The 22214-nt window shown below is 49.6% G+C and overlaps 2 protein-coding genes across 3 annotated transcripts in view; one reads left to right on the forward strand and one right to left on the reverse strand.

The window, feature by feature from the left end:
- Positions 1–20651, forward strand: part of usp9 (ubiquitin specific peptidase 9) — a 36283-nt gene extending 15632 nt beyond the window's left edge. Inside the window, exons 18-47 of the mRNA XM_056580150.1 lie at positions 489–584; positions 844–1055; positions 2011–2251; positions 2475–2624; positions 2876–2996; positions 3473–3603; positions 3728–4006; positions 4209–4334; positions 4547–4684; positions 5368–5534; positions 5631–5739; positions 5852–5998; positions 6147–6293; positions 6402–6609; positions 6726–6946; positions 7163–7350; positions 7775–7948; positions 8047–8188; positions 8742–9498; positions 10514–10637; positions 10781–11006; positions 11259–11388; positions 11753–11956; positions 12535–12758; positions 13744–13832; positions 13932–14088; positions 14187–14399; positions 15629–15742; positions 16966–17064; positions 17190–20651. Of these exons, the coding sequence (XP_056436125.1) occupies positions 489–584; positions 844–1055; positions 2011–2251; positions 2475–2624; positions 2876–2996; positions 3473–3603; positions 3728–4006; positions 4209–4334; positions 4547–4684; positions 5368–5534; positions 5631–5739; positions 5852–5998; positions 6147–6293; positions 6402–6609; positions 6726–6946; positions 7163–7350; positions 7775–7948; positions 8047–8188; positions 8742–9498; positions 10514–10637; positions 10781–11006; positions 11259–11388; positions 11753–11956; positions 12535–12758; positions 13744–13832; positions 13932–14088; positions 14187–14399; positions 15629–15742; positions 16966–17064; positions 17190–17486 (5631 nt within the window). The 3' untranslated portion in view covers positions 17487–20651. The remainder of the gene's footprint in view (positions 1–488; positions 585–843; positions 1056–2010; positions 2252–2474; positions 2625–2875; positions 2997–3472; positions 3604–3727; positions 4007–4208; positions 4335–4546; positions 4685–5367; positions 5535–5630; positions 5740–5851; positions 5999–6146; positions 6294–6401; positions 6610–6725; positions 6947–7162; positions 7351–7774; positions 7949–8046; positions 8189–8741; positions 9499–10513; positions 10638–10780; positions 11007–11258; positions 11389–11752; positions 11957–12534; positions 12759–13743; positions 13833–13931; positions 14089–14186; positions 14400–15628; positions 15743–16965; positions 17065–17189) is intronic.
- On the reverse strand, positions 19750–21935 carry rpl8 (ribosomal protein L8). 2 transcript variants are annotated; one of them, XM_056580148.1, is made up of 6 exons: positions 21860–21935; positions 21224–21367; positions 20977–21118; positions 20405–20623; positions 20114–20229; positions 19750–19985 (listed from the first exon to the last, which is right to left on the reverse strand). In XM_056580148.1, the coding sequence occupies exons 2-6, from the start codon at positions 21359–21361 to the stop codon at positions 19827–19829; spliced, it is 774 nt and encodes a 257-aa protein (XP_056436123.1). In that variant the 5' UTR covers positions 21362–21367; positions 21860–21935; the 3' UTR covers positions 19750–19826. The 2 variants fall into 2 exon arrangements, with proteins under 2 accessions (XP_056436123.1, XP_056436124.1); XM_056580149.1 differs by having other exon boundaries at positions 21613–21861.
- Between the last annotated feature and the right edge of the window lie 279 nt (positions 21936–22214).

Raw genomic sequence — 22214 nt, forward strand, 5'->3', positions numbered from 1 at the left:
TGAGATAAACAGTCAGTCATGCAGAGTCATGATGATTCTGCATGACTCTGTAGACTGATCGCTTTATCCTGATGGATAACAAGACTCTTAATTTGGAAATACTTTATTTTTGCACGCCAGTCCTTCAAATAATACCCACTAGCCCTAAATAGCTATTCAAGTGCGGCAACCGGTTATGAATTATTCAAAAAATGTATCTTGGTCAATTCCTTTGCCGTTCTCTTTCGGAAGACATTTCTTGTTTTCTGTAGATATAAGCGTTGTCAGTGGACAAGCTGGGCTCCTGAGTGGTGCTTTAAGACTGGTTCCCTTTTCCCCTTCTAAGTGGCTCTTAATGAGGCTGGGAGTAAGTCATGGCTCTGCATGACTCGAGTGCCTCTGACTCAGACGCACACACGCATGCGTATAACGAGCTCTGTCTCCTGTACATGATGGGGTGAACCGGGCGGCCGAATTGATTTCTCCTTCTATTTCCTCCCTCCTCCAAGGTGGTTATTCAAGGAAGTGATGACATCGCCAGCCGAGCCATAGACCTAATGAAGGAGATCTACACAAACCTCGGACCAAAACTGCAAGTCAATCAGGTGAAGGAAATGACATCGTCGGCCCAGGGTTGACGCCGAGTCCGTCTATTTGCGGCACACTCACGGTGTTGGCTCCGCTCATTCCCCACTCAGTCCGGACTGGGTCCTGCCTAGACGCACTCGAGACCACTCGTATACACGCACCTTATCATAATATAGTCAGATGTCAACGCTATAAAAATACTCCACGCCGACCGCGGTCGATCTCGCCCATGTCTGTCCACAAATCCTCATCGTGTGTGTCTGCCCCTCCCTACAGGTGGAGATCCACGAGGATTTCATCCAGTCCTGCTTCGACCGGCTGAAGGCGTCCTACGACACGCTGTGTGTGTTGGACGGGGACAAGGACAGCATCAACTGTGCGCGCCAGGAGGCGATCCGCATGGTGCGCGTGCTCACCGTGCTCAAGGAGTACATCAACGAGTGTGACAGCGACTACCACGAGGAGCGGACCATACTGCCCATGTCCAGGTAGGAGCGGGAGGGGGGGCGGGAGGGGGGGCGGGACAGTTGTGGAGCAGTGGATAGCGGCCCTCTCTGGTCGAGGACTCAATTTCCCATTGACACCCATTCCGGACCTTTGATGCCATGTTTTAGTTGTGCAGCCCAGAGGCCCAATTACAGCAGTGGTGACCTCATCGTCTACTCCTGTCTGCCTCAAGCTTGGCTGCTGGAAGGCTGGTAGCATGGACATGTTTCCACGGCGACATGGCAGCGTGCGGAGTGTCCAGATTATTCCCCGTCTGTGTAATTTCCAGGAGTTGCTCCATTCTCATTGTCAGACAATTTTATGTGCCCTAGTGATTTGTGTTTTGATTATTAATTTGTATTATTATTATTACTCATTATTTTTGTTCAACTGAACCCATAGTTTCCATTTGCCAGATGGAGATAATAATAGCAATACGTTGAAACAAGAAGCACACCGCTAAAATGATTCCTTCTTTTTGCTTGATTGTATCTTTTCAGATTTGAATGTGGAGTAACGGAAAATCAATTTCTTCTTTCAATTTAGTTAAATTAAATCAGTTCCACTAATTACCTCTTATATAAAGCCTACTGTGGACTAACGCATACCGGTTTTGCCTTCTCTTTTGTATGGTACTAATTAAATGCTTAAGGGTATTAATATACACAGGCAAATAGCACAGAACAATTATTGTTATGTGCTATTTACCGGTGTATATTTATACCCTCTCTGTTTTTGAAGGCTGTATGAATCTATACACTTTGTCCAAGAGAGTCTACGTTCAAAAAGGGCTATATCAATATAGGTCATTGTTATGATCAGGTTAAAGCTGTACTTGGCAGTAGGGCCTGGATCTGGTTGCAGTGTTGTCGTTGTAAATAAACGGTGTTAACAAACTGTCAGCAGTGTTGGGAAGCTTTAGCCCTGCACCGACACCGTGGTTCTCTCTCCCCCCAGGGCTTTCCGAGGGAAGCACATCACGTTGATCGTGCGTTTCCCGAACCAGGGTCGCCAGGTGGACGACCTGGACATCTGGTCCCACACCAACGACACCATCGGCTCGGTGCGGCGGGGCATCCTCAACCGGATAAAGGCCAACGCCACGCACACCAAGATAGAGCTCTTCATCGGCGGGGAGGCCGTGGACCCGGCCGACGACCGCAAGCTCATTGGACAGCTCAACCTGAAGGATAAGACGGTCAGCCCCGCCCCTGCGTCCAAAATGCATGAACCTGAATTGGTACTGTTATACTGCACTTGGGTTTCATATCGTTGTTTTTTTCTACATTGAACCAATCGTACTGGACCTGCTACAGAGTTCCCATAATTGAATGTTATCATCATTGCTGTCGCATGGTTTGATGGATGTGTGTGCGTGGGACTGATTGATTGTGTGTCTGTGTCACCGTTCTTGTGTACAGCTGATCACAGCCAAGCTGACTCAGGTGAGCGCCAACATGCCCTCTAGTCCGGACAGCTCCTCCGATTCGTCAACCGGTTCGCCCGGTAACCATGGCAACCACTACAGCGACGGGCCCAACCCTGAGGTGGAGAGCTGCCTGCCTGGTGTGGTGAGTTAGCTGCATGAAGACACACATACAGACGAGCGTGTGCGCACACACACGCACGCGCGCAACCCCCCAGGCGAGTTAATCTATGTAAAATTGGAATATGGGCTCATGCAAATGAATTTCTTATTTCATGAACCACTATGGTTACATAAGTTATTCATGTGCCTTCCATGGGGTGCATGTGCGATGTTTGTTCCAACTGAAATGCGCTAAAAATTCTGTTTTTTCTTTCCCCCCCCCCCCCCTCTCAGATCATGTCGTTGCACCTGCGCTACATCTCCTTCCTGTGGCAGGTTGCCGACCTGGGCTGCAACCTCAACATGCCTCTGCTCAGAGATGGAGCCCGCGTGCTTATGAAGCTCATGCCCCCTGGTAGGCCTATGCCCTCGGGTACTGGAATGAAGTAACCCATGGCAACAGATTACACGCACACGCACACACAGACACACAAAGACACACACACACACACACAAAGACACACGCAGAAAGACACGCACACGCAGAAAGACACACACACACACACACGCAGAAAGACACACACACACGCAGAAAGACACACACACACGCAGAAAGACACACACACACACACAGAAAGACACACACACGCACACGCAGAAAGACACACACACACGCAGAAAGACACACACACACGCAGAAAGACACACACACACACGCAGAAAGACACACACACGCACACGCAGAAAGACACACACACACACACGCAGAAAGACACACACACACACGCAGAAAGACACACACACACACACGCAGAAAGACACACACACACGCAGAAAGACACACACTGTGCGACTCACTGCCGCGGTCGGGGTGCTTTGTGTGTTCCTCAGATAACAACACCGTGGCCAATCTGCGCGCCGTGTGTCTGGACCATGCCAAGCTGGGCGAGAACAGCCTCAGCCCCACACTGGACTCCCGCTTCTTCGGCCCCTCGCCCTCACAAGTGCTCTACCTCATCGAGGTGAGCGTCGCAGTGCGGGAGGCTGCCTGGTCACGCATTCATCCGGTTTGGTTAGGTCATCTGTGCGCCAGGCCTAACACCGTAGTGCCTCCCCCCCCCCCCCCCCCCCCCTCCCGTCCTGCAGGTGGTGTACGCTCTCCTGATGCCCGCCAGCGCCACCCTGGGGGAGGACGCCAGCGACTTCCAGTACAACTTCCTGAAGAGCGGCGGGCTGCCGCTGGTGCTGAGCATGCTCACCAGGAACAACTTCCTGCCGTCGGCGGACATGGAGACGCGGCGCGGGGCCTACCTCAACGCGCTCAAGATCGCCAAGCTGCTGCTGACCGCCGTGGGCTTCGGGCACGTCAAGGCCGTGGCGGAGGCCTGCCAGCCCAACACCGAGGGCAGCGTCCCCGTCTCACCGGTTAGACCGCCGCGCACCGACACGCCCTCAGAACCGGTTCCCCGGCCATGTGTGACACACACTCGCTCTTGTTCTCTCTCTTTTGAGCTCTCACCCACTCTCTTGCTCTCTCTCTCTCTCTTTCTCTCGCTGCCTGAATAACCTAATGAGCGTCTCCCCTCCCCCGTTAACGTCTGCTCCTGCTCTCTCCTCGCTCTCGCAGATCAACCAGGCCACTCACGACCAGGCCCTGGTCCTACAGAGCGCCTTGCAGAACATCCCCAACCCGGCGTCTGAGTGCATGCTGCGCAACGTGGCCATCCGTCTGGCCCAGCAGATCTCAGATGAGGTGAGGTGGATGCGGGGCACCAAACAGTACAAGCCAGTCTGTAGGCCTTCATGTGCACTGACGTTACAACCTTCTCTAATGGAGAAGGTTGGTGGGCAGAAGAGATGGGTAGAGATGTGTGCTGCATGACGGTACAGAGCTCAGAAGACTACCTTTTGGTAGCCTCAAGGGCCTTTTTGTACCGTCTTTGATGAGGCTTTTCTTCCCTGCAGAACTTCTTCCAGGCCTCAAAGTACATCCCGGACATCTGTGTGATCCGGGCGATACAGAAGATCGTCTGGGCTTCGGGCTGTGGCACAGTGCAGCTCGTCTTCAGCTCCAACGAGGAGATCAGCAAGATCTATGAGAAGGTACAACCGTAAATGATGGCGGGCAGCTCATGTATCCACAAACGTGTTTTTTTCACCCGACACCCTTCTGTAGTCCGAAACGCTAAGCTGCGTCAATGTGTAATTCTATTTACGGAAATAACAACCAATTATTCGTTGGGTTGTCTGTGCTTTGCGTGGGCGTGAACAATCGAAGCGGCGATAAATAATGTGGAAAGCTGTTGTTGACCCTGCCTTTATTTAAGCAGCCTACACTCTATATTGGTATTCCCCTTCCTAGTCTATTTACAGGAGCCAGCCTTCAAACGCTGCAGGTTACTAGAGTACTGTTGAACATGCTGTTTTGAACTCTGCTGTGATCGTCTCGTACATGTGGCACTTGGCGCCGCTTTTCTGCAGATGTCTCCGTCTAATCGCTCACTGTTCGTGGGTTGATTGACCATTGTGGACTTTTTCTTCGGCCTTTATGGAGTGCTCTCTTAGAGGAGCAATTATACCTAGTGGCGGGGGAGCACCTGCTGACAGCTGACTGTAACCATCTGGAGCACTTGAGAGCTCTGCCTCTCCCAACGCAACAAGCTCAGTCTCCCATTCTAGACCTGCCTTTGACTCGGAGGGCCACACAAACCCGTTTTCCCTCGGCGTGTGAATCAGCCGCTCGAATGACCCAATGAAACGCTTCCTGTGACTCCTTTTTTGAATAGACCAACGCGGCTAAGGAGCCCGACGGGGAGGACGAGCAGGTATGCTGCGAGGCCCTGGAGGTGATGACCCTGTGTTTCGCCCTCATGCCCACGGCTCTGGACACCCTCAGTAAGGAGAAGGCCTGGCAGACCTTCATCATAGACCTGCTGCTCCACTGTCACAGCAAGTACGTCACACCGGATCACGTTGTTTTTGGTGACGCGGACAGCCGTGTGTCGTCGAGGTCTCGGGGAAACTTCATGGGTGCCCGTGTTGTCTGTAGGTCGGTGCGTCAGATGGCCCAGGAGCAGTTCTTCCTGATGGCCACCAGGTGTTGCATGGGCCACAGACCCCTCCTCTTCTTCATCACCCTCCTCTTCACTGTGCTCGGGGTGAGTGCATCAACCCGCGTCTGTTCCGTTCTGCTCGTATCCGTTTGATACATTCCCTTCAGCCAACAGCTCCTAACCCTTTGTGATTTTTGCTGGACGCCATCGTTTCCAGAGCACTGCCAAAGAGCGGGCCAAGCACGCGGGCGACTACTTCACCCTGCTGCGACACCTGCTTAACTACGCCTACAACAGCAACATCAACCTTCCCAACGCTGAGGTGCTGCTCAACAACGAGATCGACTGGCTCAAGAGGATCCGGGTAAGACTATCGGCTGTTGTTCTTTGCATCTGCGTCCTTTTTTACAAGGTCTTGTGATGGAAATGAAGGCCGGTTTAGTGTTTCGGCCTTCTTGGTGGCTAGCCACATAGTAGTGGAGTATGCTGAAGGATCCATTCATATGTCTCAGGATGAGGTCAAGCAGACGGGTGAGACGGGTGTGGAGGAGACCATCCTGGAAGGTCACATCGGCGTGACGAAGGAGCTGCTGGCCTTCCAGACCCCAGAGAAGAAGTACCACATTGGCTGTGAGAAAGGCGGCGCAAACCTCATCAAGGTGAACAGACGGAGAGAGACGCACGCTCCCGTGGAGCGTGGAGGGTACACGTGGGTGTTGTTCCAAAATGTCGTTCCTTTTTTTTAACCCCGTTCTCCCTTGTTCCAGGAGCTGATCGACGACTTCATCTTCCCGGCGTCCAACGTCTACCTGCAGTACATGAAGAGCGGCGAGTTCCCCACGGAGCAGGCCATTCCGGTGTGCAGCAGCCCGGCCTCCATCAACGCTGGCTTCGAGCTGCTGGTGGCCCTGGCCGTCGGCTGCGTCCGCAACCTCAAGCAAATCGTGGACACTCTGACGGACATGTACTACCGAGGTACCCACCGGCGCCGCTGCCCATCCACCAGGCCTCTCATGAGCGATCCGCACAGTCCTGTTTCAAAGAGCAGTTTCGTCACAAAGCCCTTTCGCCCCTCCTCTCCCTCTCTCCAGGATGCGAGACCCTCACGGAGTGGGAGTACCTTCCCCCTGTGGGGCCCCGGCCCACCAAGGGCTTCGTGGGTCTGAAGAACGCGGGCGCCACCTGCTACATGAACTCGGTCATCCAGCAGCTCTACATGATCCCCCCCATCCGCAACGGCATCCTGGCCATCGAGGGCACGGGCACCGACGTGGACGACGACATGTCTGGGGACGAGAAGCCGGAGAACGAGGTAGGGGCTGAGGTACGGAATCCTTTCAACAGAGCACCTTTCTCACCGACCGTACACGCTTAGCAAGCAGAAGAACATTCCAGAGCGACTGCCGCCGTTGATCTTATCCGTCGGCACGCAGGCTCCGTCGAACCCGTAGACACATGTCCCCATCTGTGCCTTGGCGTCACTTCATGGCTTGACTTCACGCAGGTGTGTGCTCCTACATTACCGCAGAGCAACGTGGACCCGCGCGACGAGGTGTTCAGCTACCACCACCAGTTCGACGACAAGCCGGCCAGCAAGTCGGAGGACAGGAAGGAGTACAACATCGGGGTGCTGCGCCACCTGCAGGTCATCTTCGGCCACCTGGCGGCCTCCAGGCTGCAGTACTACGTCCCCAGGGGATTCTGGAAGCAGTTCAGGTACAAACACGCACACAGTCTGCTGGCAGTTGTGTGTTCATTTGCACTAAGAGGGGTTCCCGCTCTGTTCGATGTGCAGGATTGATGAATCTAAAGGCAGGAATAACGTGAGGTATCCTCTAATCCGAACTGGTAAAATAATATTGTGTTGAAGTGCAGTTCGAATGGACCCAAGCCAATGGTCTCCTATTTCGTCGCACAGCTGCCAGTGTGTAAATAATTTGGGAGCTAAAAATACAGCTTACCCTTTGACCTATCCCTGCTTTTTGGTATGTGTAGATATTAAGCAGAAGCCCAAGCTCACTCTACCACCACTTGTTTTTTTGTTTATCCGCCGTCCTTTTCATGTTGTTGCCTCGAATCCTCCACCCTATTCTGTTGTTAGTTTTACCTGTACTTACTAATGCAATCGTTTGCTGTTCAGGTTATGGGGGGAGCCGGTGAATCTGCGCGAGCAGCACGATGCTCTGGAGTTCTTCAACTCGCTGGTGGACAGTCTGGACGAGGCCTTGAAAGCCCTCGGACACCCCCCTATGCTCAGCAAAGTGCTGGGCGGCTCCTTCGCCGACCAGAAGATTTGTCAGGGTTGCCCCCACAGGTGAGGACTCATACGTTTTAGTCACATCTTGTTTGGCGTGTTTTCTTGGGGGTGGGGTTCTGTGAGCTGATACCCCCTGTGGCAAACTTGTTCTTCAGGTATGAGTGTGAGGAGTCTTTCACCACGCTGAATGTAGACATCAGGAATCACCAGAACCTGCTGGACTCCATGGAGCAGTATGTGAAAGGGGACCTGCTCGAGGGTGCCAACGCCTACCACTGTGAGAAGTGCAACAAGAAGGTAATGCTGGAGCACACTCAGCAGAAAGCTGGCCTTGCATGCCTTCACATTAAACCTGGGGTAGGAGACTTCGGAGAAACCCGCCAGAGTAAGCTCGATTTTGAAAGAATCTCACTGAATAAATCCCTCCCTTTAGGCCTCCCTCCAAAGCCAATACCCCATATACATACATATAATTAGTTTCCTTAGTTTTAGCAATATGTAATTTCTAGCCTTGAGGAAGACTGAAGGTAGATGAACATGGGTAGGCCATCCAAACACTTCATTCGGGCCATTTGAAATGATTGGACAGGCTTATTACAGGCCTGCGATACTGGATCTTCTTTCAAATACAGAGCATCGGAATTATAAAGTGCTTGATTGATTGTCGGAATGTATGAAGAACTTATAACAAATATGACCAAAATTGCTTCTTCAATAAATGACCTACCCTTTAAGGAGACGTGATTTAGGAGTGAGCATTTCCTTCATCTGCCCAGTTATCTTCTTAATGACGCCTTATGGGGTCTTGAGTGTTTAATTGTGACTCACTCGTCTCCGCGGCGCCCCTCAGGTGGACACGGTGAAGCGGCTGCTGATCAAGAAGCTGCCCCCGGTGCTGGCCATCCAGCTGAAGCGCTTCGACTACGACTGGGAGCGGGAGTGCGCCATCAAGTTCAACGACTACTTCGAGTTCCCCCGGGAGCTGGACATGGAGCCGTACACGGTGGCGGGCGTGGCCAAGCTGGAGGGGGACGACGTCAACCCCGAGAACCAGGTGATCCAGCAGAACGAGCCCTCGGAGCCCTCGCCTCCCGGCAGCTCCAAGTACCGCCTGGTGGGGGTGCTGGTGCACTCGGGGCAGGCCAGCGGCGGCCACTACTACTCCTACATCATCCAGAGGAACGGCGGCGACGGCGAGCGCAACCGCTGGTACAAGTTCGACGACGGCGACGTGACGGAGTGCAAGATGGACGACGAGGAGGAGATGAAGAACCAGTGCTTCGGCGGCGAGTACATGGGCGAGGTGTTTGACCACATGATGAAGAGGATGTCGTACCGCCGGCAGAAGCGCTGGTGGAACGCCTACATCCTCTTCTACGAGCGCATGGACTCCTTGGACAAAGACAGCGAGCTGGTCAAGTACATCTCGGAGCTGACGCTGGCCAACAGCAAGCCCAACCAGGTCAAAATGCCCGGCGTCATCGAGTGCAGCGTGCGCAAGCAGAACGTCCAGTTCATGCACAACCGGATGCAATACAGCTTGGAATATTTCCAGTTCATTAAGAAGCTCCTCACCTGTAACAGTGTCTATTTAAACCCTCCTCCAGGTATGTGTACGAAACGTAACTGTTATCTGTTCTGTAATCGGGGAAATTACAAATTCATCTGTTCTATGTATGCATGATCTTCCTGGAGCCATTTTGAATGAAATCTTCACCCGAACGTATTCTAAATTCAAAGGGACGTTAGCGCACTAGGCATGGCCGAGTGTGGCTTCGGCAGCGCCAGGTTAGAAGTTATGAGCCCGGGCCTTTGATCTGCCTCTGGATCCAACGATAATAAGTGGCAATGCATTATTAATGAGAGCTGGACCCGAGAGTGCAGCAAAAGGGAAATTAACTATGGGGCTAGTCATCCGCGTAAAAGCACTTGTTTGGGATTTAAATTCCGAGATGATTTCGGTGCCGAAGAAGAGCTCAGTCTTTAATCCACTGACTCATTGAATGTGTTGGATGACATTGAAAATCAAGAGTATTTTCTCTCATCCTGAATTCATACTGGGCATATTATTATATAATTATGTGCTTACCGAAATTTTCATGCGTTGCTGTAAGGGTCTGAACGATGGGAGGGGAAAATATTATTTTTGCAGATGTAACACCAATGTTAACCTCATTTACTGTGAACATCGAACCATCTACTGTGCCTTGAACCTTAAAGGTGTAATGTGTAAGATTGAGCCCCTCACACTTAGTAAGCGGGAGACTAACTGGCTGCGCAACTGTGCAACGCAAACTAGTATATCTCGGCTGGCTGGGTGGATTGAGTGGGAGGGGTTTTAGCGCTGTCCATGGTAAGATTCTTCTTGACCAGAGGGGTACGGGCGGGCTGGCCAGCATTTCTAATAAGTAGAATTGATCAGTTACAGGGTGTGATTTTATTGCGAAAACATTGAAATCCCCTATCAATCAGCATTGTCTTCAGATATCTCCAGTTAACTTTGACCTACGGGCTCATTGAAACGTCCCACAATGCGACTTCAATGATGTGAAGCGATGAAGACCATCCCATTCTACTAAGACTCCAGCGCTAACGACTGCCTCTTCCACCCGTGTTCTCCAGGGCAAGACCATCTGTTGCCGGAGGCCGAGGAGATCGCTATGATTAGTGTCCAGCTGGCTGCCAGGTTCCTCTTCAGCACAGGTTTCCACACAAAGAAAGTAGTGCGCGGTCCTGCCAGCGACTGGTGAGACCCCCCTGCCTTAGAAGAAGCGGCCCTAAACTAAAGACACCGGAGACCGCTCTTCTCTCCGTCTGGTCTTGTTGTTGTTGTTGTTGTTGTGGTAGTAAACGTCTCTCTATCCCCTCCCCCCCCCCCCCTGCCCGCAGGTATGATGCCCTGTGTGTCCTCCTAAGACACAGTAAGAACGTCCGCTACTGGTTTGCACACAACGTCCTGTTCGCCTACGCCAACTGCTTCTCCGAGTACCTGCTGGAGTGCCCGAGCGCCGAGGTCCGCGGCGCCCTGGCCAAGCTCATCGTCTTCATCGCACACTTCTCCCTCCAAGACGGGCCCTACCCCTCCCCCGTCACCTCCCCCGTGCCCGCCAGTCCGGTGAGTCGCCTAGCAACCGAGTTTTTATCGGGAGCGAAAACCGTCGCGCAGGTCTGTGGTGACACCTTTCATGAGCGGCAGACGGCAAGGATTGAGGCTCGCTAGCGGATACGGGGCCGAGATCAGAGCTTTTTATGTTTTCAGTGTTGTTTCGTTTTTTTTACGTTACGCTGTAGGCGCACAGATTGTCCCTCTGGCAGGAAGTTCATCGTTATGTCATCTCAAACGGTCTCGTTGTTGTTTTTTTCCCAGGGCTGTGATAACCTGAGTCTGAGCGACCACCTCCTGCGAGCTGTGCTCAACCTGCTGAGGAGGGAGGTGTCTGAACACGGCCGTCACCTGCAGCAGTACTTTAACCTCTTTGTGATGTACGCCAATCTGGGTAAGGACGGCACAACACTCGCTCACCTGCTGTTGTCGTGCACATCTGCTGCTCAGTGTGCCTTCAGTGGTCCCTTTGGTACATTTACTCAAGGTGTGCCTGTTGACTAATGGTGTTCATGCTTACAAAGGTAATAGTTTGATGTTACCGTAGGGTTTGAATTTATACATTATTGAATAGGGTGTTGGCTCACTTACCCTAACACTAACCATGGTGCTAATGCTGTATAATAAGGCCCATCACTGCATTAACTTGGGTTAATTAATGGTTAATCTACCCTTATTTTAAATTGTTACCGCCACCCTTTGTGTTATAAACCACAAACTCTAACCTGTTCCACCTTCCTGTTGCACCCGACGTGCAGGGCTAGCAGAGAAGACTCAGCTGCTCAAGCTGAGCGTGCCGCCCCGGCCAACTTCCATGCTGGGTGGCCTCTGGCCGAGGGCACCCGGCACTTCCCACTCACAGTACACAGTCGCCGACGCCCCCTGGGCAAGTCTGTACACCGTGGTTACCAGCTGGTCGGCTTGCTGCCGACGTCTCCACGCCAGCATGCAAGCTCTCATCAAAGCGCTTCGGACGGCAGCGTCTCAACACCGGACCGGTTGTGTTCGGCTAGGGTAGGCGATTTTGGAGAAACCAGCCAGGGTACGCTAGATTTTCAACCACTCAAAAACCCAACCCTCCATGTGGGCCTCCATCCAAAGCCTCTCGTCTGAAACGCATGACTTGCTAGTTTTAGCGATAGGTTTGCCAAGTTTAGCCGGCTGGGTATGTAGACAGACGGGTAAGCCATCTTGGGACTGGCTTATCACAGGCCTGCAACAGATATATTACACCACGCATTTGAATAATTTATTGATGTCAGAATGTGCATAGAGAGAAAATATGCCCAAAAAAATCGTATAAAATAGACCTACCATACCTTTAAGGTAGCAAAGCATAGCTATCGCACCAAAGTGAAGACACTAGAGCGGCGAGGGCTTGTGATTGGCCGCTCTGAGCTCTCTTTGCTGTGTGGGCAGAGCTTGGAACTTGGAGCTCCAGCTAATGGAAGGGTAGCGAAGCAGTCGGATGGCATGGTTCACGGCGTGGGCATAATGAATCCATCTTGCATGCTAAACACCGTGCTCTCCCTCCCACCACCAGGTAACCCTCCTCTAGCGAACCCTTACGGGGACGCCAACCTGACCACGCCGGTCATGCCGGTGCAGCAGCTGGTGGCTGAGATCCTGTTTGTGCGGACCAGCTATGTGAAGAAGATCATCGAGGATTGCAGCAACTCTGAGGAGACGGTGAAGCTGCTGCGCTTCAGCTGCTGGGAGAACCCCCAGTTCTCCTCCACGGTGCTCAGCGAGCTCCTCTGGCAGGTGAGGGACCAACCCTGCAGACGTGGTTCCCAACCGGTAACTTTATTCACTGTCTGACTCAGTGGTTCCCAACCTGTCTCTGTATTCACTGTCTGGTTCCCTAACCTGTCTCTGTATTTACTGGCTAACTCAGTGGTTCCCTAACCTGTCTCTGTATTGACTGGCTAACTCAGTGGTTCCCAACCTGTCTCTGTATTTACTGGCTAAATCAGTGGTTCCCTAACCTGTCTCTGTATTTACTGGCTAACTCAGTGGTTCCCAACCTGTCTCTGTATTTACTGGCTAAATCAGTGGTTCCCTAACCTGTCTCTGTATTTACTGGCTAAATCAGTGGTTCCCAACCTGTCTCTGTATTTACTGGCTAACTCAGTGGTTCCCTAACCTGTCTCTGTATTTACTAGCTAAATCAGTGGTTCCCTAACCTGTCTCTGTATTTACTGGCTAACTCAGTGGTTCCCTAACCTGTCTCTGTATTTACTGGCTAACTCAGTGGTTCCCAACATGTCTCTGTATTTACTGGCTAACTCAATGGTTTCCAACCTGTCACTGTATTCACTGTCTGGTTCCCTAACCGGTCGTTGTATTCACTGTCTGACTCAGTGGTTCCCAACCTGTCACTGTATTCACTGGCTAACTAGTGGTTCTCCAACCTGTTACTGTATTCAGTCTGATTCAGTGGTTCCCAACCTTTCTTGGCTCTAAACCCATTTCTAGCTCTTAAAAAGTTTTGACTCCAACATTACCTTTTGTTCAGCTGCTTCCACACACATTCTTTTCAAGAAATCAATGTCCCATATGCTTAACAGGGGACCCTAATATGGGCCCCACTTATCACAAAGTGGGGGCCCGATCCCCAGGTTGGGAACCACTTACCTACAGAGTCAATGTTATGCAAATACTACAGATGGTGAACTAAACTCTCTGACGATCACATGGGCGGGGAGACTGCCTGGGGCTAATGTGTGAGCGTTATGTGTCGGTGTAGGTGGCGTATTCCTACACCTATGAGCTGAGGCCTTACCTGGACCTGCTGCTACAGATCCTGCTAATCGAGGATTCCTGGCAAACGCACCGGTAAGGCTGTTGTCTGCGTGGTAGAAACAGCGAAAGCGGCGACAATTAGTTTGCATCAACCCATCCTGAGCCTAAATCTGTCCTTCTCTGGCCGCGCAGGATCCACAACGTGCTCAAGGGCATCCCAGACGACAGGGACGGGCTGTTTGACACCATTCAGCGCTCCAAAAACCACTATCAGAAGCGGGCCTACCAGTGCATCAAGTGCATGGTGGCGCTCTTTAGCAACTGCTCCGTGGCGTACCAGATCCTGCAGGTGAGCCCTCAGGTCCCTCGGTTACCACACCAGCGACGCCCACAGCGGTACCATGAGCTCACCATGCCTTTTGTGGACCCCGGCTTTGTTGTCCACAGAGCAACGGCGACCTGAAGCGCAAGTGGACGTGGGCGGTGGAGTGGCTGGGCGACGAGCTGGAGCGGAGACCTTACACGGGGAACCCCCAGTACACCTACAACAACTGGTCGCCCCCCGTCCAGAGCAACGAGACCTCCAACGGCTACTTCCTGGAGCGCTCCCACAGCGCACGCATGACCCTGGCCAAGGCCTGCGAGCTCTGTCCCGAGGAGGTAATGAGCCGAGGGACACCGCCTCCATAACCACTCCTCCACATCGTGTGCTCCATAAACCCTTCCCATGCTGGGGTTGAGCCACAGAAGCCTGGGGTCGTATTCAGATTTGATCATGTCATTTATCTTGTAAATGACATGTCTCGATAAGGAGTCTTAAGAAAGTACCACGGCGGAGACTTGATGGTATGGCGCAGTTTTGTGTCAAGAAATGGTTCCAGCCAGAAGAACTAGAACAGGAACCAAAAGCAGTTGACCGCTATCTGGTTTGAGTTATGCAGATCACGGCAGCCTGTAACCAGACATTGCCTTGTGAACAAAAGCCAAACTTTTGCAAAGCATAACTTTCACTTCTGGTGCAGTCCCTTTTATTCAAAGGAACTTTATTATTAAAGGCAAATAGGGAATAATTGACATGCCCAAAAAGTGGGTATCGCACGAAGATCTTTCACTTCTATCCAGATTCGACATGGATTGTAGAAAACATCATAATCTTGCAGCCACAGGCCGCACACAGCGTTCCTCCTCTGCAAGCACACTTTTATCTTTTCCCTTTACGCAGCACTTTTTTTAACCATTGAGAGATGGGAAATTTTGCTTGAGCCACTGTAACACAACTATTTACTATGTGAAAACCTAGTTTTTAACCTTGCTCACAACCAGGTTAATACAGACCCACCCTACCAACTATTTAACAACAGTAGGAAATGGTTATAAAGCATTATTTATGTTTTTATGTTCTCCTCAATGATCCACATTGAAAGAAGCTTCAGGGTTTGGGATTTTCTTGTGAATACGACCCCAGTTGCTCATCGTTACTCCAACTTGCCCATTTATGTTGCCGTGTGTTTTCCTTTAGAGTTGTGGGCTTGCAGTTAAATAGAAAAGTATACAAGCTTTGTTAAAGGTTTATTTGAGTTGATTGTTTTTATTCCGTTTTCTTTTACTATAGTTAGGGCTTTTGAGTTTTCGACATTCTTATTCCAGTATTTTGCCCCCTGCAGGTGTATATAATTAATACATTTCTCTTTTTTGTTCATTGACCTGTATAATAACACAAGTAATATGTCAATAATGTGATAAGCCAAATTTATTTGATTTTTTGATTCCTAGTTGATTTGTTGTTTTATTACAAATCAAACAATTTGAGATTTGACAAAAAAACGAGAAAGAATGACAAGCTGGAATGGTTGAATGAACATGCACTGTTAACTGCCATTTCAAAATAGTGTCACTTAACGAAGCACGAGGCTGTGTCTGAAGAAGACGCCACGATGCCGAAATCGTCCTCGCCACAGCAGCTTTTGCCAGGGGAAGGCACGGCACAGCAGCAGCAGCACACTGTAAGACTCAGATACCCCGACAACAAGCTTCCTCCGCCACTGTCACCGACACCTCGTCCACCCATCACATGACAGGCAAGGGGGTAGACTATCAGACAGACGGGACGGACGAACAGCGGCCGGTGGTCAAGGGGGGAGCGGTAGACCTCTGCTTATCGCTCGTCTGCTTCTCGCCAAACATGGTGGTTGTTAATCCTTTCCCCATCTGCAGGTAGCAGAGCTCAGCCAGGCAGCCATCTCAGCCTAGCACCAATTTAAAACCACCAGAGCTGCTTGCTTTCCCTCCCTCCCTCCCAGAGCAAAGCGTGGCGCAGTCAGCCGCCTGCACGACTGATCGAAAACTCGAAGCCTTGGCTATAGTTTATGAAGGGATAGTTTTACTGGTAGGGTTACAAAACAGGATTACATAATTTTTCAGCTCATAAATGTAGCAAGCACCTCTATTTTCCTTGGCTTTCTTGCATTTCTTAAGGCCGGATCATGTAATTGTTCAATCCTTTGGCTTTCGTCGACCCTCATAAACATCCCAAGGACCAACCAAGTCTTCATTGAGTTATACTTTTTGTGGACACTACCTTCCGCTCAAGTGAAGTTGAAGATAAATCACTATAGTAACCCAGAGTAGGTTGTCATGGTAATGCTCATCCTCCCGATCTTAATCGATATCTTGAGCCTGCCATCAATTTGTGTATTCAATTCGTACTTGCATCGTGGTGTGATGGATTTATTTTTAATGTCACTAATAAGCAGCTTTACAAATATGTAGATGGATCAGTGTTCAGCCAAGCAAGACAGCCCTCACTCCGAACCGCACTGTCTGACTCTGGTCTTTCTGTGGGGTGTTTGGTTCAGGACAGGTTTATCTCATGGAGATAGATACAGTACACTTGACTGGATTCAGTGCAGTACCATGGCTCCCATTGGTCCAGTTTCTATCAAATGAATGACCACATCCACCTTACCCAATCTCTGGATATTCAGGCCTGTAGTACATCAGGGCCGCAGTGTAATATATCATTCATTTTTGTAATGAAACGGTCGGGATGATGATTATCGTTATTTCCTGCTCACCTCCTAGTTCACGGTCCCAGATAGAGCTCATAAGCGGTTGCTGTTCACCTAGTCTAGTCTACTTGCACTAGAACACTGCAAATAATACCTACAATTTCCGACTGGGTGAGTCACGGGTGACATTTAGAAACCATGTGTTGAACCGTCCCCAGGAGCCTGAAGACCAGGAGGCCTCCGAAGACCAGGACTCTTCCCCTCCAGAAGACACCTCCCTCTACCCTCACTCTCCTGGAACCACTCAGTTTCAGCAGGTACAGTCCCCCTCCACCTCACCACACCAGCACCGCCCCGACATGCCCGTGTTCCTGTGATCACCCTGAGACAGGGCTGCTGTGTAACTGCTCTGGTTGTTGTTGTTTTTTTTTTCTCCCATCAGAACAACCACCCCCATGGACAGCCATACACGGGGCCGGCCGCCCAGCACATGAACAACCCGCAGCGCCCTGGCCCAGCCACCGCCCCGGCGACAGGCACCTCCCTGACCCCGACGCAGACCCCAACCCTGACCCCCGCCCCAGGCCCAGGCCCAGGCCCAGGCCCAGGCCCAGGCCCGACCCCCAGTCCCGGCCAGGTCCAAGGTCCGGGGCCGCGAGCACAAGAGAACTGGGAGAGCACTGAGGAGGTGACCCCGGCGCCTGCTCCCGCTCCCGCGCCTACTCCGCCCAAGGAGTAACACACAGCCTCCTTCCTCCCCAGCCTCCTCCTTCCTCCTCCTCTGCTGTGCCTCGAGCCTCCATCTCCCTGCTCTCCCCTTTTTTCTCCTCCCCAGATCGACAGAGCTTCTCATCAGAACGTGCTCTCTTTCTCTCTCTCTCTTTTCTTTCTTTCTCTCTCTTTCTCTCCGGGCCCCAGGGCAGGGCAGAGCATGGCCCACGGGCCCCCTCTCCAGGCCAACTCACGAGAGTCTCTCCCCCAGCATCCTGCTAGTGTGCAGTGGGTCTGGGGGGAGGCGCTTCCCCCTGGCCTGGAGACGCCGGCCCACGTGACGGGGGGGGCCAGCCGGTGGCTGCAGAGGCGAGCGAGCGGAAAGTTGTAATTTAAAAAAAAATGTAAACAAAAAAGGAAAATGTACCCAGACCTGACAATGCTGATGCGCTTGTCGACACGACAAAAAGGTGTACATAGTATGTTAATGTTTTGACTGTTCAAATCCCCCTGTAGCATAACTGCCTGGTTTGCTGTTGGGAGATGTTGCAGATCTGATGAAAAACAAAATGGATACTATAAATAAACAACAAAAAATCCAAAAAAATAAACTCTGTAAGAAGACAAACTCCTCTTTGTTTTATCACCCATGCTCCGCAGTGAGGTTTGGTCTGCCGTCAGACAGTTTCTGGTCATTCAACTGTAGGAGGACGCATTGTTATCATAAATGTATTATTAAGATCCTTGGCAACCATATGACCCATGCCAAATCAACACACACACACGCTGTGGTTGGTTTTAGAGTGAGACGTGGAATGGTTAGGGTGAAGTTTTACGGTGTTTTGGTTGATGTGAAAAAGCGGTGATGCAACATTGTTCTGAAATTCATTGCCTTTCTTTTTTCTTTTTTTTTTGGTTTTTCTTTTTTTTTGTTCTGGTAATTAATTCAATCCTTTCTTGAAGCTCTAGTTAATATGCTGTAACATTTAGCATGGCTTCTCACCAGAATAGTGTAGCCCAAGGGAAGACTTGTGACCATAACAACAAAAAGCTGTTGCTCTTAATCCACAGCTCCAGAGGGGACTCGCCCTCTAGGATTACTTTGTTTATTTTTTACTCATCTACCCCTTGTACATTGAGGGCGCTATTTTGAACCAATGTATGAATAAGTGGCTTTTTCAATTGCACATTATTATAAACCTCCAACTTCACATTCGGCAGTCCGTTTTTTGGTGGGATAGACAGACAATTCTGAGAAAAAAAATTAAACATGCAACAGAATTGCCACTGGTGTACACCTGGTGTACCATAGACTGTGGTTTGCTTCTGTCTCTCTTCAGTAGAGCCTATTTCCTAGACTTATTTGCCCATCAACTTCCATTCTCATGGAGCTGGCCAGACCAGGTGCCTTTGACTGCTGTCCAGGAGAGGTAACTGATCCTGAGCAGCGGTTTCTAGACATCTCTGCCTCCATCTCCAACGGGAATAGGTTCCACAGCAGGGTCGTTTAATAGAAGCTGGTTAGTCATGTTGCAACTTGAGCTAAAGTGTAATTCTGTAGGAGTAAAAAGCTAACCATCAGTAAATACTGTATTTAATTGGTAACTTGAATGCGTGTATTTTTGGGATTTCTTGTCTAAAACATACCAAATACTCCTGCAAATGAAAATATTCTGCCCACCGTATTATATTTAAATATTTTGCTCTTATTTTATAGAATTTATTTTGTTGTATTTCACAAAAAATAGATTTGATTTAAGAGGAACATTTTTGTCCTTGTGTTATTTTTAAAGAGGATATTGACTGTACAGAGTTCTGCGCCCTGTTTTTTGCCGACTTTTGTTTTGGCCATGGTGTGACGTTGAATTCTGGAGCTACAGTCGCGATGTGAACTTTCACCTTGAGGTTTTTTGTGCACAGAAATATAACAGAAGCATTGCGCCCTTAGCAAATAAAGAACATGGAATCTTGTTTGTGTCTTTTGTACTAATGATTAAGTTGAAAACTTGAGGCTTCGCAAATATAAATATCTGCTAGTAAGCAGAACTTTCAATTTCTGATGATTTAAGTCAAGACTAAACATACTTTAACAAGTTGTCTTGGCCAGTTTGTACTTTACTGACTGTTCAATACTATTCTGATTGGTCACTATTGGCGGTGGTTCGCCCTATTATCCTTACTGTGGTTTATTCATTCACCTACAACCAAAGTCCTAAGATACAAATGGTTTACTTTGGGGCAATTCTTCTGATGTTTTCCAAATAAAGCCATCCATACACCTTCGCAATTAACATGGTCACAATAAAAAGGCAAACAGGTTTTTTTTGGGAATATTTTTCTTTTTTTATTATCATCAAGAATCGCAGACTTAGTTCTCCTTCTCCTGGACAGTCTTTGTTCCGCGCAGTCTGCCGGTACGACGGGCAGCGATGAGACCAACCTTGCGACCAGCAGGTGCGTCCCTCCTGATGGTGGAGGGTTTACCAATATGCTGATGGTTACCACCACCGAAGGGATGCTCAACGGGCTGCACAGAGAAGAAAGGCCATGTCAGAATTCAACAGGAGTACCAATTATCGTCTTAATAATATTAATGAAGTACACTGCATCTATTCGATCTCGCAAGACACTCCATATCAAATATAGGGTACGTACGTTCATGGCAACACCACGGACACGTGGCCAGCAGTTTCTCTTGGCCTTGTACTTGTGGTAAGCACGACCAGCCTTCAGGATAGGCTTGTCAATACGTCCACCACCAGCAACAACACCTGTAGAGGAGCCCAACAGTTAAACACGGGCAGCGGGTTGCTTTCGAAATGAATGAGGTCAACAAAACGAACAATTTTGTCTGCAATGGATTGTTCTTTGAGTTGGAACAGCAGCTGGGATTGAAATGCCAACCCGTCCTAAGTAGCATGAAGACTCCCAAGGAAAACGTCTTACCGACGACGGCTCTGTTGGCAGAGGCAATGACCTTCTTGGAGCCGGAGGGAAGCTTTACCCTGGACTTCTTGGTCTCTGGGTTGTGAGAGATGACTGTGGCGTAGTTTCCAGATGCACGGGCGAGCTTGCCCCGGTCTCCAGGCTTCTCTTCCACACAGCAAATGATGGTACCCTCAGGCATGGTTCCGACAGGCAGGACATTGCCGATGTTCAGCTGAGCTGTGGATCAGAAGGTCGACAAACTGTTTTAACAGCTGGTAGGATGGTTTTACCAGAACACAAAAGGGAATACTAATGCCAAGCTGGAACAACATTTTAGATAAGAAGCTCCTAAAACTCTACAACTGGGAAGGTGCACTAGCCCCAGCTCAATGCACGTAATGGGAGAATAAGACCATCATAGGCCATCATCGATTCCTTATGATCATACAGCCCTCAGCATCTTTTTAAAAAACCGAAAGCACAGGTGGGAAGAACACTCATGACAACTCCAGGGGGAACAACATTAGACTACCATTAACGTCACTACCAGACCAACATCTATTCAACTTCAGCTCCATCAAACCTCTTACCCTTCTTGCCGCAGTAGATGAACTGTCCGGTGTGGATGCCCTCAGCAGCAATGAAGAGTTCTGTCCTCTTCTTGAAGCGGTATGGGTCACGGAAAGCCACCTTCGCAAGGGGTGCACCACGGCCGGGGTCGTGGATGATGTCCTGTGATGTAAAAGGTGTCCACGTGTTAAAAGTACATCCAATAGGCCCGCATCATTCAAATAAAAGCGCTGGAACACTGAATGCAAGGACAGCCATGTTATTTACCTTCACGATTCCCTTGATGTAACCATGACGTTCAGCGAAGTCAATGTGACGGAGCTTGGCAGCCCCTTTTCTGTGGTGGACATGGGCTTTGAACACAGAGCCCGCACCTTTACGCTGTCCTCTGATAACACGTCCCATCGTGTACTGAAACCAAAAAGAATGACCAAGTTAGTTCAAAGACCAACTCTTGAATATATATATATATATTCACTTATCTACCACCGAAGTAAATCTATTTCAGCGCCACAATTCACGGATGAAGTTAACTTGACTAGCTGGTGCATGTGGAAGGTTAGCATTATTTAGCTGGATAAACTACTATCTAGGTAAAGTGCAATACCCAATCAATATACTTGAAAAGGTTTCGGAACCATATATGGTCCACATACGAGTTTCTCTTGTTTTAAATTGGCTCCAAGACCGGCCTTTTACCCTACAGTGCTACCAGGCCATGTCACTGACCCAGAGATTACTGTCATTTTAGCACATTAAATCTATTGTTTTGTCGAAATAGTCAATAGATGTTTTTTGTAGGCCTTTATTAAACATATCTTATGGATTTTTGCGTTCGGATGAATTAAGCAGGAGCGTGATTAAAGCAGATTTGCTGAAGAGAAAAACATAAACGTCTCATACCTAAACCCCGATGGCTGAAAGAGGAAGTACTAGGAGACGACGGAGGTTTTCTTCCGGGGAAATAAAGAGAGGGCTGATGGGAAGTTTTCGGAAAAATGCTTTTACAAGTTACACATTTAAGCATTAAATGTCTGAAACATGGGGATGACTATTTATTTAATTTATTTAAAAAAAAGAAGCAATTACGTCAGATGTTGTATTCGATGTTTAAATATTCGACCAGAAGCGTTCAAAATATGTTTTATTAGTGTGCACGGTTTCCTCAAGTGTTTCGAAAAACGATAATGTTGAATTCCGGTATTTTCTTGTAAAATGTAAAATGTGGATAACTATCTATCGGACTACATGGTGTGCA

This window comes from Gadus chalcogrammus, chromosome 20 (genome assembly GCF_026213295.1).
Source record: "Gadus chalcogrammus isolate NIFS_2021 chromosome 20, NIFS_Gcha_1.0, whole genome shotgun sequence".
NCBI lineage: Eukaryota > Metazoa > Chordata > Actinopteri > Gadiformes > Gadidae > Gadus > Gadus chalcogrammus.

Coding starts and splice junctions, on each gene's coding strand:
- rpl8 (XM_056580148.1), bottom strand. CDS start 21,361: ATGGGACGTGTTATCAGAGGACAGCGTAAAGGTGCGGGCTCTGTGTTC. Junction 20,624..20,976: donor CATCTACTGCGGCAAGAAGG/GTAAGAGGTTTG, acceptor TCTGATCCACAG/CTCAGCTGAACATCGGCAAT. Junction 20,230..20,404: donor TGCCAACAGAGCCGTCGTCG/GTAAGACGTTTT, acceptor GCTCCTCTACAG/GTGTTGTTGCTGGTGGTGGA.